The following is a 14,818-nucleotide window of genomic DNA, read 5'->3' as shown; positions in this document are numbered from 1 at the left end:
AATTATCAAAACCTTTGATGTATGTAAAATTGGCTGACAGTCTCATGAGAAAAAACGTTCTTACGGTATTTTTGCTTTTAGATTGGTTAGCTTATCTGGCAAACGTGCCTTTTGAAAAGTATTATTTTATCATATCTTGTTCAGATAGAATCAAGAACAGAGATACTTAAAAAATAATACTGGTTAAAAGTTAAGAAATTTACTGAACCCTAGTAAAAGTTTTGCTTTAAAGTTTAATGGTAGTTCAGGCTGGTATTTATCTTATCTGACATGTTGCCTATAGTTAATGCTTACTATGTGTTAATGGTTGACAGACTGAATCAAGATATGGATAGAATACTGATTGTGCGAAATATGGATCAAAGTTAAGGAGCTGTTCCAAAGAAAAGAGTTTGTACTTACAGGTTTTTCTGATGTTGGTGCTGTTGGACAAACTGGACAACATTCTCCAAATGGAATTTCTGGGTTGACACAATCTAATTCCTGATCATCACAGATGATGTCATCGCAAAGAACGTTTCCTGAATCACATACACAAATCTGGCATGGTTCTGGTTTCCATACATCCCTGTCAGCGTATACTTGCCCAAGATGAGTACATGATCCTAGAATGACTAGAAAAGAAATAAAATCAAATGTAAAATGTTCAGCAAACATCAGTATATCATTCAGCCATGCCTCAAATGGATTTTTGAGAAATGAAAGTGTCTAAAATGAGATTTAATGATCTACTGTATGAACAGGAAATTATGTGCTGTATTTGCCTGCTATACATCTATTGACACCAGCCTTTGGGGCTGATTCAGAACACACTCAAATCTTCTGACTTCAGTGGCCTCACACTGAGACCCGATGAGCCAAATCAGAGAATCTACAATATCTCCAAGTTGGCTCTGTAGGGCCGATAAAGAGGAGAATGTATCCAAGATATTAGGTGTATCATCCTTAGCACACACGTTTCACATACTACAGTGAATCATTTATTTTGTTCTGGGGACGAAATGTTTATGGAGAAAAATAATGAACTTAATTTCAAATGAGCTGTCTAGCATTTAAATTTGCTAACATCATTCACAGGCTTTCTAACCCTAACTTTGGTTACCAACATCTTGCGTTAACAGAGAGTCTCAAGTGTTTTCAAAATATATTCTGGAAGCATATGAGGCATAGACCATATGGGCTAGATCTTAACATAACATTAAGATTACATGGGGAAAAAAAGCTGTGAATTAGTTTATATTTTGAAGTATATAAGCATTAGAAAAAAGTTTTTTGGATATTCATTCAACATTTTAAACAAAGGAATTCATGTATTATGTTCAAGTATCTTTTGCAATGATCCTGGTAATTAAGTTTGTGAGACATGTCTGAAGATAGTAAAGTTGAAGAATATCAGCAGAAATTAAACTCTGAATCCCTAATGGGAATTTTAAGAGACTAAGAGACATGATACCACCCGCTGGTCGTTATACCGTCCGAATTGTCAATTCACATTGTGATGCACAGATCAGCTGTCAAGGTACTATATGCTACTTTAAGGATTACAAAGTTTAATACTGAGCTCAATGGAGACATTTTCTGAATGAGGGCACTCTTGTTCTCCTATTTTGGATATGGGAAATTAAAGAATAATGATTCTAAAATTATTGTTTATAGGTAACCCCCTCAGTTGCTCCTCTTCATAACATTGTTACTTTTTTCAAGTGGCATCAGCACCTGCGTATCAGTCACTTGCAAAATGCTAGTAATAACAACACAGAATTATTAAAAAAACATTATATGCAAGTTAGAGCTATATCCTGCAGATGGAGTACATGTACATGTATGTAGCCACACCTAAGCACCAGCATGTAAACACACACATATATAAAAATACAGTTTAAAGCCATTTGAAACAGATTTGAAAAAGTTTGCTGACTTTTTTAATGTTCAAATTTTCAGCTCCAAATATCACTGCCTATTTTTGCAAGCCTCAGCTTTTACTTAATTACAATTGCTCAAGAATATCACTTTATTATTCACTAGGAAATTAATGTCAAATATTCATATTTTCACAGTAAAATGTTATTGTATAATTTTATTTTGTCATTTTTTCCTCAGAAGTCTGAACCTGTGCTTATTGAGGTTAATGGCACAGCTCCAAGAGGGAACAGGATAGTTCCATAGGCAGCCTTATAACACTGTCATTCTTTTATTTTACAGTAGATGGCATTATTTAACAGAAAGAAGTGTAGAATACATAGGCATCTGGTTATAATGACTTTCATATTTGTTTCTAACTTTCTGGGTTTTGTAAAATCAGTTAAGAAATACACTAAAAGAGCTGCAGTGCAAATCTTGGCAGCTTCTGCACAATGAAAGTATTAAATAGGTTTTCCAGAGGAAACTTACATCTGGGATGCTTTAGTCTGTTCAAGACACCCCCTCTGTGCTCAGATGTAGATCTGCATGTCATCATGTTATGACATAATGCATTGTAAATTGCACCTAACGATTAAAAGATGGATCCAACATACCCTGGAAAGCTGTTTCGTGCTAAAATGTTGGCAAATGATATGTAACAAAAATAAGGGTAGAAAAAAGGCTGATTTGTTTAGTTTTATACTTGTGGCCAAGCTAGTCAAATATTTACCATAATCAGCTTTTTTGGTATTTTCTAATCTTCTGTATTAAACTAAGATTTTATGAAATATCAAAAAATGAATAGCTTTGACCTATACCAATGCCAAGCCCAATCCTAAGTCTCAAAGCATTAGTTACTGTGGTTATATAAAACCTCAGTTCTTTGAGACTTACTGTAATGGCTTTTCAGCAATTGTGTAAATAAGTAAATCCTTGAACATCTGCAAGACATTTTACAGAATATAAATACTTTTCTGTTTGAAATGTTGCATGGCTTTAGAGTTTTCATGCAACATTTCTGAACAGATCAGATCATAAAGATTCTAAATTTGTATTAAGTAAGATTTCTGAAGACTTGTTCTATGAAAGGTTGTCCTGTCATATATTGTTTCTGACTCATAGCCCAGACTTCTCATTCACTCAGCAGGTTAGCAGCAATAGGCAGGTAGAACAGCCAGGCATTACTGAAATGAAATACTTCATGTTGCTCATAAAATGTTGTATCTGGCTGACAGACAGAACAACTCCGGTAAGTGTCAGAAGAAACCATATCTGGGCAAATCTTAGGGTAGATGGATATGGATATGACATGAAACATCATTTCAGTCAATTAGCTATAGATAAATGGCAGAGAGAATCAACCTCCCAAACTTATTCTCTAAAGCCATCATCTTTATATAAAACACAATCTCTAGTTTTTGCATTAGTCTATGCTTTCTGATCTCTGACTTAGTTGGGGCCCAAAACCTAGACCTATATGCTACATCAAATAGCTAATTCACATGTGTTTTTATGTCTTTTAAATGTCTTTTATATTATGTACTGGCTTGTTAGGATTCAATTTTTATCACTGAACAGCAATAAATATAGATTTCACCTGTCACGCATAAACTGACGGAAAAATATTTCGGTTGGTAATCATAAAAATGTATAGAACAGGTACTTAAATATATATATTTAAGGAGGTAAGGAAATCTGGGCCAGGGGGTGCCATGCGTGCTCGCGTGTGCGCGCGCACACACACACACACACACGGCAGCCACTGCAAGCAGGGTGGAGGGAGCCCCAGCTGCGCAACGCATGCACTGCTCCTCTGGCAGCGGCCCAGGCTGTTGCTGCAGGAACTGGGGTCTGTGCTGGCAGGACTGTCCTGGGAGTGGGCATTGGAGGGGCAGGGCTGTTGGCAGGTGGGTGTCTGGTGCTGCTGGCCACTAGCTCTGCCCAGGTCCCAGCTAGTGATTGGGTGCCAAACTCCTAGCAAGCCTCGCTCCCGTGCAACTGGGGTCCATCAGGAGTTTGGCCCCTGCAGGGCCAATTCTGCAGGGTCCAGGCCAGGCTTGGTGGGAGTTTGTCCCCTGCCCCCATGCTGCCCAGAGGGGCAGAAGGCCATGGCCATCAAAGGGCTGGGCCACCCATCTGCTGATGCCCACCAGGTAGGGCTCACCCCCTAAGGAGCCACAGGGACTGAGGAGCTGCTTCCTGCCCTGCGCTGGGTGGCGGTTTCCTCTCCCTGTGCTCTCAGCACTCTAGGGTACTGCTGTCCTCCTCTTCTGGTCCCTGCCCACCCAGCTCTTTCCTGATGAATGAACAGAATGATTTAAAGCAGATATGTTTTCTTGATTTATGGATATTTACTTTTATATGGTTTAACGTGATTTTATAAAGCTTTTAACAGCATACTGTCCTTTCTAAATTGTCTGCCCCCACACCCCTAATTTTGTGAAATCCTGAACATTTAAATTGATAAAATTTTTAAATGCTTAAAAATAAATACTGTTTTAGACATTGAAATTGTAAAAATATTAAAAATGGAATTCTGCCAAGCCTATTTATGTTCCATACTTTATCTATACAATACAGTGTTGATTAAAATGTAGATAAGGTAGACAGGAAAGAAGTGGTTTAATCTGGGGAGAAATGTTGAAGCTCCTCTATACACTGGAATATTTTTATGGGAACACTAGCAAGTTAAATCATCTCTGTTTCTACAACAGCATTCCTTTCTGTTTACTGGACAAAAAGGAAGAAAACCAAAATGTCTACCTTGAAGCAAATGGTATGGACTCTCTAACAGTTATGATGATGATGTTTATAAGAAAAGCAAACATGCTCATTCCATCCTAAGATCCATAATGGAAACAAATGCGCAGTCAGAATGAGCTCAGGGACTTGTTGAGCCAAAATACTTTGCACTGTTTTAAATTTTGTTCAATTAGATAAGTGCTGAATAGAGGAAATGTTTTAAACATTTTATGCATTCTTGGATTTATAACCAGAGGAGCATGTAGAAAAGAAGAAATGTTTGAAATCATATATTTTTTCAAGAGAAAAAGAAAAAAGAAAAGTAGACTTAGAGGCATAGTCTCAAATGTAATTACATTTCTCAAAAATGCATGGGTCATGCTAAAGAGAAAATATTTAAAAGCACAGGATCAGCTATGCATTTGCTTTCTGGTTTTGTCATAAACTGCCTATTTTTCCTTAGGTAACACACGTAGGGTGGGATTTTCAAAGGTGTATTGCTTCCATTGAATCCCAATGTCTATTCAAGGCCTCTTTGAAAATTTCTCCCTTAATCTCTTTGAGCTTCCACATTCTCATTTATTAAGGACAATATTTTCCCAAATAAGGCATGTCCTTGTGTGAGCATTAATCAACCAATCAATATTATAAAATACTTAACTACAAAATGTTGGTATACTCAAAATATACCTTGTAAAATTATATAGGGTTTCAAAAATGACACAGGAATTCTTAGACTATCAGCAAAATAAACCAATTTAATATCTGTTCCAGTATAGGTAAGTAGCAGTAGAGCCTATTGCTTTATTTTAAAGTTAGCTTCTACCTGGCTAGCATACCTTTGAAATCTGTAGGATGTACAGTACTTACTGTAATGTTTGTAATATTAAAAGAAAGCCCTCTGATAGATCATATAAAGAAGTTTATTGAATAATATTTTTATTGTAATAAGAGCAGAGAATGGAGAGGCCCAAAACATGGGGCAAGTAAAGCTATGCAAAACTGCAAAAACTGGATATGTACCACTCTAAGGGGATTCAACCCAATATGGAACCTAGTAAAAACTTAATTAGTAGGTGGTGCAATATGGAAGGAAATGGAAAAAATACTAATTATAAACAACTCTTATCACATATTATTTTTAGTCCTGTAGACAGCTTAGCCTGAAAGACTGCTGCAGAACTGGGCAAATCATTTGTGTTTTTCTTACAGCTCTCCCACTTAGTAAAGATAATTACATCAGGAAAACATCTGCACAATGACTAAAGAGTCCATCTGGGCCTGCCTATTTTTCTCACATCCAAAGTAATACCCACATCCAAAGTAATAATACTTTGTTTATGTCATAATTATTTTCAAGGCAACATTTCCAGTTCTGACTTTGGTTTTGGTTCAGTTTGTTAGTTATCTTGACTAGTTTATGTAAGTAAGAAAACAGTACATAGACTAGGAATGCCAGAAAATGGCCTTATCATCTCATTGGAGTGGAAGAAGGTCAGGACTACACTCTAGAGACTAACTTGTTCAAAGAATCAAAATGCCAAATGTCTCTGAATGAGTTAGTTTCCAAAGTGCCACCCTGTCCTGCCTGACTTCAGGCTAACATGGCTAACTACCTCTCTCTATTCACTGGCATGGAAGTAAAGGTGTTGTTGCTATGGCATGGTAAGAAGCCTTGATGCTGTAAGTACGTGTATGTATAAAAGAAGAAAGAGGCTCTTAGGGCAACTAAAAATGACTTTTGGACTGAATGCTAGTAATGTCCTATTACTTTCTGTGCTTGCCTTCCAAAATGAACCTATTTATATCTGTTGTCATGGCAATCCTGATTCAACCCCCTGATGCCTCAGTTTGGGAGAAGTTGTACAAGTGAATGCTAATGAATAATGCTGCTACAGCTTAATGCGTTTGGGAAGAAATTGTGCTGTTGTGAAGAGATGCTTACAATGCGCTCATTTTAGGCCCATGGAAAGTGGAGACATAAATGACATCCAAAGTTCTCCTTTGGCGGAGGTCCACCTGGTCTGTCTTTGATATTACTCGACAGAAGATTTAGACCCTGAATCTAGATAAGTTTTTGTCATTTAAGCTATCATCACTCTTTTTCTCTGCTTGTAAGTGATAAGTTCCAAAATTTTAAAAATCACTACATCAATTTGCCATTCAGTAAAATTTAAAATGCATACATCCTAATCATAGGATATTAGCATTTTTGTTACTTTTTGATATTTTCTGTTACAACTGTAAATCTTCTTTATGTTTAGTACACTCATCAAGCAAAGTGAAGGGATTCTGTTAGAGAATTTGTCTTCAAAATCATCTTTGAATGTATTTGGTCCTGTAAATTAGAAGCTTATATATTCTGACTTGGTCCTATAAATCAAAAGCTTATATCTTGCTGTCTGTACAGAAAAAGGTCTAAACACAAGCACACATTTCAAATATCCCTGTGATATTATTCAATAACATTATCCTCAATAATCCTTGCACATTATTCTTTAATAGAAAGCTATGAATACAAGTGCTAATCCAAATCTCAGAGTCAAAAGGAGTCTTCCCATTGCTTTCATTGGGTTTTGGATCAGATCATGCATGCCTCAACTTCTGCTTACTTCAGTGGGAGTTGAAAATCCTTGAAATCTTAAAGGATCAATACATTAAATAAATGCTATCAGAAACATGAGATCAACCAGCATAATGAAACAAGAGTTTTATCCTAATTCAGTATGTTAACTTTTTGTCATGTAGGCAATGCTTTATCACTTATAAACATCCATGGGTACATGAAAACATTACATTTACATCAACCTAACTAGGTTAGGTCGATTCAGTCTAAGTGCCAATCTATGCAGATGTTTAGGAAGGTTAAACCAGGTAAAAATGGCTGGCCCTACCTAAATTAGTTTACTTGTAGAGCCAAACTAAGCTAGATCAGCAGTAGGTTAGCCCAATCTACTGAACCTCTGCACAGTTGCAGAGTGCAGCTTGCCACAGTCCCAGTTCCAGTCCCTGACCCTACCCCTGCCCGCCACCCCTCCTCCACCCCATGCCCAGGCTTCACTTTTCCTACCTCCACACCCTGCCCCTGGACAGACTATTTCTATTCTCCTAACCTCCCTGCTCCTGGATGGGCAACCCCCCCTGCAGACCCACCAATCCCACCTGTTGAGACCTGGCAGCCCCTCCTAATGTCACCAAACCCCCTCCTAGGCCCACCACCTCCCCTTCCCCTCCGCCCCTCTCACAAACGTGCAAAAGCTATTCTTAAGTTACAATCATGTGGCTTAAAGTAAGCCACGTGATTGTAGATTGGGTGCAGTGAACATCTGCACGTACTGTATGAGATTTTCTCTTTCTCCATATTTCCACAGAATAACAATTTTGTTAAACCACTGTTTGTGTCAGTGACTCTAAATATAAGGAACGAGCTGATATCAAGTTATTTGTGGTCACTCAGTCATAATATTGAAACAAATTCTCCTTACTTTGCAATAACTTGATTTCAGTGTAGTCCTTCCACTTAGGAGTCACTGTTGCCAAATGGTACATAGGGTTGGGCCTGAACACTCTAAGAACTCTAAAACAAATTGAAATTGGCACAAAAATCTAAGCTCTGAAAGGACTGCAGCTGATTTTATGGATCGTTTTCTGCAACATTTATTCAACTAATTTGTGAATCTTAGCCATGCATTGAACTGCCTGCACATACGGAGTAGTTAACTCTCCTTCCCCTCGCCCACAAAAAACAGACTCCACAAATAATCTTATAAAAGCATATATTAGGCTGGTATAAATTCTTTCTAAAGATGGGCAGGAAGGTTTGCCTCTGCCAGAAAGTATCTTCATTCAACATACCTATTTTCTGGAGGTTCTAAAAAGTATCAGGTTTAAAATCTATTTAATAACTTATGTCTTTTGTTTGTATCTAAATCTATTTAATAAACATCTTTGGATCTTTAGTTTCTAGTTTGGATTGCAAAAAAGATTGGCCGTAATACAAGTGTGTTCTTGTAATGTTTTGCGCCTAATCAAGAGCAGGAAGAACTGTGTGTTCATTTGTGTCTGCATACAAGAGGGATTTCCAGATCAGTTTGACAGTTCAAATAAATTTCAGATCTGTGTTCAAATTCTGGGTTGCTATTCTAAATGGAATCAAACATTGAACCTTTTGGTTTGCCATATTGCTAATAGCTGGGCCATATCTCAGTCGAACTGCTAAGCATTTGCAGGTACAACAGAATTCAATATATGCTAAGCTACTTATAGGACAGGGCCTAAAAATTTCACTTTAGGGCCATGTGCACATGTGGTGATGTTTGGTTCCCTGGGGACAAGTAGCAGCTGCGTACCTTGTGCTGCCGCTACTTGTCCTCAGGGAATGCCTGTCCCGTGCATGCTTTGGCATGTGGCAAGTTATCCTGCGGTCAGCAGGGCAGGCTGAAGCCAGCACTGTGCTGCCCCCAGAAGACTTACCTAGGGTCCTGGGGGACTCTTGGGGCTGTAGCCACAGCTATTCTGTTGCACAGAGCCTGGCTGGCAGCAGCAGTGTGGCTCCCAACAGCCCGGCTCCATTTTTGCATCGTGAGCAATGCCTGTGTGTGCACAGCTCCGTTTTTTTTTCCTGCGCGTAAAAAACCATCTGAACAGACATGTTCATCCGGACAGGACCTAGAAGTTCAAACCTGGACCTGTGCACAGAATGGTTGCGGAACATTTTCTATTTATTGGCCTTACTGGACTTAATTAATCAATTTCTATCAGGCAAGTGAAATTGGAAATTAAGCACGAATTTTTTTTCCCTAGCTGAAGAAGAGGGCTAAACAATTGATCTATTTCAGTATTATACCTTGGAAGAACCCAGATTGATTCAGTGCTTTTCTCAAGGTACTGGAACATACAGGAACTATTCCAATTCAGTGCAGTATATGTGGAAACTCCATTTATGTTTTCAGATACAGATTCAGCTGTAGTATAGCTTCACTGACCTAGGCAAGTTACATTAGAGATAAATAAAGCAGCAGGAGATCTCAGTCTACACTAACAATTGTCTGTATAATTTCACTGAATTCAAAGAGATTGCCTGAGTTGTATTTTACTGGAAAATGTAATGATTGTACTTTATATTCAAATGATCTGGCACAGTAACTGAAGAAGAGAATTATATCTGTAACTGCAAATAAATTATAAGTATCTATAAGTAATTCTTAAGTAAATCTTAAGAAATTGAACAGGTCAGCAAAAATGCTGTCCTGCATCATCTTAATTCTCATCTGCAAAGCAATTTGTGTTCTCTCAACTATATCCATTTTGGCCTTTTAATTGGATATGCATGACAGTGTTTATAGTGTTTCTTGAGCTGTCTGATACTTTTTATTGGAGATTAAGTATCTCACTATACAATCTGTTTTGATTTCAAGATAATTAATGTCAAAATTATAAAATCACCGAAGTAACCATTGCAGCTCTTTTATCATGGTTGGCAAAGACATTTACAAATGTTTGGACTATCTGTTAAATATAACTTTGCAGCACTGTTTATAACCATTGATTCTTAGGTTTAGTATTCCTTTTTCCTAACTAGAAAAAAAAATCCTTTTTCCTAACAACCTTAGTGCTAGATATCACAATGCAGAAAACTGGTTACTACTTAAGTTCTCACATCCAAAGTTGGCACAAGTAGTTCTGTTGAGTTCAATCCCCTTGCAGCTACAGACATTAGAAAAATATGAATTCAAGAATCTGGGCATGTGGAAGTCTGTTAAAAGAAGATTTTTCCAAGGGAACAAATCTCATCATCACTTTTTTAGCAAATCTTAGGTGACAAGATGATTCTGGACTTCAGTTCCTTTCTAGATATTATTCAGCTCACGTTAAAAAGAGGGATAACACAGAGGGCCACTCTGACAACATTCAAGCCACTAGATTTTTCCAGATTTCTGAGCATGTAGTGTATTTTCACTACACAGCTTTGTTATTTGCCTCTAATACATTGTTCCATAAAACTGGCATTGCCTCATTGTGACTCTTTAGAGAGTGGAAGGAAACATGCCAAGATAGAAAAAATAGTAAGAGAAAATACTTTCTAAAGAAGCTTAGCATGAGTGATTTTCAAAAAGCTTGGCTTCATTTGTACATAGCTAATAGAAAATTTGTGTGTGGGGGAGTGTAATTCTTGTGATTTTGATGTTCAGTGTAACAGCCACACTGAACATCAAAGTCACAATGAATTCTCCCCTCCCCCATATTTTCCATTAGTTGTGTAGAAGTGAACAAGAGTTTCTGTCATGTTTTTGTGTAAGCAGAGATGTAATTTTGCTGTTGCAGTTGTACAAAAAAGTAACCATGAGACTTCCCCCAGTGAAAAAAACAAAAATGCAAACAAAAACAAAACAGAAGGAATAAACAGTTGATGTTTGAGATAAAAGGACCTAAAGGGCACTAACCGGCTACTGAGACTTCAGGCACAGATTTCAGTGGGAACAAGTTATAGCCAAGGAAGGAAGATAAAGGCTTAGTTCTTTTAGGCGCTCTAAAGGGTACATGACTCTGGAATATGACTTTAGCAAAATTCAGCCATTAATCTCTGGTGCTGAACTCCAGGCCTGGATTCTTCCCTGTGATACTATATTATACCACACTGCTGGAGGACACTGGACCTACAGTGAGTATAATTTACCATGGAAGAACCACTATGGGATAAGGCGAATCCTCAGGTGACATGGGCAGGGGCTATGTGAAACACTGACAGTAGTATGCCGACGAACGACTTTTTAGTATGCTTACTGTGCAGTAGTCTAATATTACTGCCCATTAGTGTCACAACACAGTTTTTCCCAGGCAATGCAATTGCACTTTAGTATTGGGCTACTGCACAGTCAGCATCTCATGTAGACACAGCCGTAGTGTAGAAACTCCTACATTTCTCTCCAGTTACTGATAATGAGGGAGGCCAGCAGTATGTAGGGCCACCTTCCCAGCATTTATCTCTGGTTTCAGCATTGGTCTCTTAAAGCCCCACTTTTGGGGCAACTTGGTCTTGTTATAATTTGTATGTGGGGACTATTCTGACACACAGCCAACTCAAGCTTTCCAGCTATAACTTACGTCTCCCCTTTTGGAGCTGGGCTGTGTGCTCCTTGGCCACAACTAAAGGTCTAAGCTTTCTAAGCAGCAGACTGCATTAAACCTCAAAATATATACCACTACTTTAAAGCTGTCTTCTTGGGTTGTATAATGCTTTCTCTCTGATTTCAGTTCCCTCGCCAACATCTCTTCACAAAGAACTCGAGTGAAATGCAGCAAGAGAAAAAAAATTCAGACATTCTTAAAAGGCATATCACTTTCATTCCTGCTCTGATATTTCATTTTTGAAACTGCCTAGCTTGATGTAAATCATGGAAAATGGAAGTGGTTTCTTAGCTAATCTGAAAGGAATCTCTTCTGCTGCATTTTCACTGAACACAGCCAGAAGTCCCAGTGGCTGAAGTTTAGCTTAACTAAAGTTAACAAATGATGTTGTTTGAGGGGTTATATCATGTTTTCCATTGTCATTTTGACATGAAACAGGCAACTCTGGAAACTCAAAAGCAGCAGGATTCATATTAAAGAAAAAAACAGTGTTTAAGGGGATGGATTCTTCCAAAGGAGATGATTTATGAAATGGAGAAAGCTGTTTCTATGAAACAATTTATTTTGAGGAAAAGTAATAACTATAAGATACATTTATCAACATTTGAGCCAATAAGCTGCACTATTTTGGGAAGCAAGTATCAATACAAAATTAATATGACAATCAATTTACTGTTGCTCCTGTCCTGCAATTATTGCAAGAATGTAGGGAAGAAGATCAAAGCTAACTTTAAGCCACCATTAAGTTCCTTGTGATCTCAAGGTGTCTAGGGCTCTGCTTAGCCCCTGGTAGAGTTTAAGGACTATTCCAGTGTATATTCTGGCTTCAGTGGTTGTCTGAGTCAACCATCAGCTAAAGCTATTCAGTGCAAAGGTTATTCTCTGGGAACCATTTTTATAATAGCATAATGAAATAAACAAGACAGGTGCAATTGTGACCTCACCCCTAAACATTAGGGGTGTGCAGAGTGGGCAATATTTGATTTGGATTAGGATTCGACCTCATTCACGAGACAGTGATTCAATCTGCTGATTTGGATCACTGACCTGATTCTATTCAGATGAATCTGAATCTGAAGATTTTATTCTCATCTGGAGAATCAGCAATTTGGCCATAGACACAGCCTTATATGTTTTTTCTATATACTTTGAGGTACATGGCTCGTGAATGCTGAGATGGTGGGGTGGATGGAGCATCCCATGGGAGTACAGGGGGTGGACCCCCTGCACCCCTCTGGCTCGGCGATCAGCCGTCAGGGGACGCTGGGTGCTCCCCCCAGATCCAGGAGGCACCAGTTGCTGAACTGAGGGGTGGGGGAGGGGTCCCCTGCCTGCTCTGTGGCGGACCCAGAAGTGGACCAGAAGTACTTCTGGTCCACTTCCAGGTCCACTGCCAAGCATGCAGGGGACCCTGCCACACACTCCTGTGGGATGCTCCACCCTACCATCACAGTGATCACGAGCCATGCTGGATACCTTGAGGTACTTAGAAAAAATATATAAAGCTGTGTCTATGGCTGAATTGTCAAATCTCTCCAAATCGAATTGGAGGATTCTAATTTGATTCGGAGAGATTAATGGGTCTCCTGGTTCGATCTGGATTCGGAGATTCAACCGCCAAATTGAGCCGAATCTCCCCCAAATTGAATCAGCAACTATTTTTTTTTCATATTTTTTTTTAGAGACAACTGGTTCAGAGAGGCATAAACTTTCACATGTGATTATCTACTTAATTTGATGCTGTTGCTTATGAAAGCTTATGCCTCTGAGGCAGTTACTCTTAAGTGCCACCCTGCCCTGTCTTCTGTCTTACTTAAGAGTAAATACCTTTCTCAATAGATTTTGAGAATGAAGATAATATCAGAAAGACAGAACTTTTCCCACTCTATTCCCCTATTAGGTTCCATTCATTTTGGGCAATGAAAGGAATTATGCTACTTATTGGATGAAATATTTAAAAAAAAAATCATCCTTAACCTCAGGGAACCTAATTCTGAAGTTTTTATTGGGTATCTTTCTCTCCTTTCAGACTTGAGTCTAGGCATCAAGTTGCACAAATCATATTAGGTCATGATAAATGTTAAATACAGGACATATAATTATTACTTCTGATATCTGGAAATTAAGATACATGGTTATATTATTATTGAGACTGCTTCAAGGTTAAAAAATGTAATTAAAACTTAACTACGGTGGGATACATTAAGATATCTGTCAAAGATCAAAACTAGGAAGTACAGAAATTACTTCTCCTTAATATGCAACATAAAAAATAGTATCTGTCAAAGAGAAAAATATTGCCACCCAATATTGAAGTATTTTAATATTATCAAATTTGAGTTTAAATCAGTTTTTTATTTCAAATATTGTATCATTAGAAATGTTTATCTGATTATAAATGTTTATAGAGCCTTTGTATGATGTTTGATAGTTCTTTCAGTTAGAACCAGGTTACCACCTGACAGTAATGTATAATTTAACAAACTAGGACTAGGAGAGCAAACCCAGGCAATGAGCCTAGATAACACATTCGCTGACAATTTATTCCAGCTTCTTAAAACTGGAAATCACCAAGGGTGGATTTATTTTTTCATATCACATATGATTTCTACAACTACCTTTAAATCAAATTCAGTTACCTTAAGTTCCTCAGCAAACTAATGGCCAATATCATATTCCCTTTATTGTTTGTTTTCCTCATATCCTTATCTGTGCACACAATTACATCAGAAGGAGTTAATGGACACAACACTGATCTGTTTCTCATTCTAATAGGTTTTGAACAGTCATTAGCACAAACTGATTTAGAGGACAATGCAAATTTTCAGTGGCTATTGTAATAGTTGATTTTCTCTAAGAGCACACCCAGGGTCACTAAGAGCACATCAAAAGTTAACATCATTTTCATACTGCCATGGAAAGATGCCATACTATTGAATCCTATTAGTGGTAGCCTGCACCTCATCCTTCTCTAGACAGATTTCTCCTAAATCCAAATAATCTGTTACAGACAGAACTGGGAAGACCTAAATATGACACACTATAT

At 37.9% G+C, this 14,818-nt stretch overlaps 1 protein-coding gene across 6 annotated transcripts in view; it reads right to left on the bottom strand.

Moving 5' to 3' along the window:
• Nucleotides 1-14,818, bottom strand: part of COL3A1 (collagen type III alpha 1 chain) — a 96,844-nt gene that overhangs the window by 65,036 nt on the left and 16,990 nt on the right. For all 6 annotated transcript variants that reach the window (XM_019523073.1, XM_019523074.1, XM_019523078.1 and 3 more), the window contains exon 2: nucleotides 403-614. In XM_019523073.1, the coding sequence (XP_019378618.1) occupies nucleotides 403-614 (212 nt within the window). The remainder of the gene's footprint in view (nucleotides 1-402; nucleotides 615-14,818) is intronic.

The sequence above is a fragment of the Gavialis gangeticus genome, unplaced genomic scaffold (genome assembly GCF_001723915.1).
Source record: "Gavialis gangeticus isolate Ggan-Ray unplaced genomic scaffold, GavGan_comp1, whole genome shotgun sequence".
Taxonomy (NCBI): Eukaryota; Metazoa; Chordata; order Crocodylia; family Gavialidae; genus Gavialis; species Gavialis gangeticus.
The sequence above is the reverse complement of the archived record's forward strand: the minus strand, read 5'-3'. Positions and strand labels throughout refer to the sequence as shown.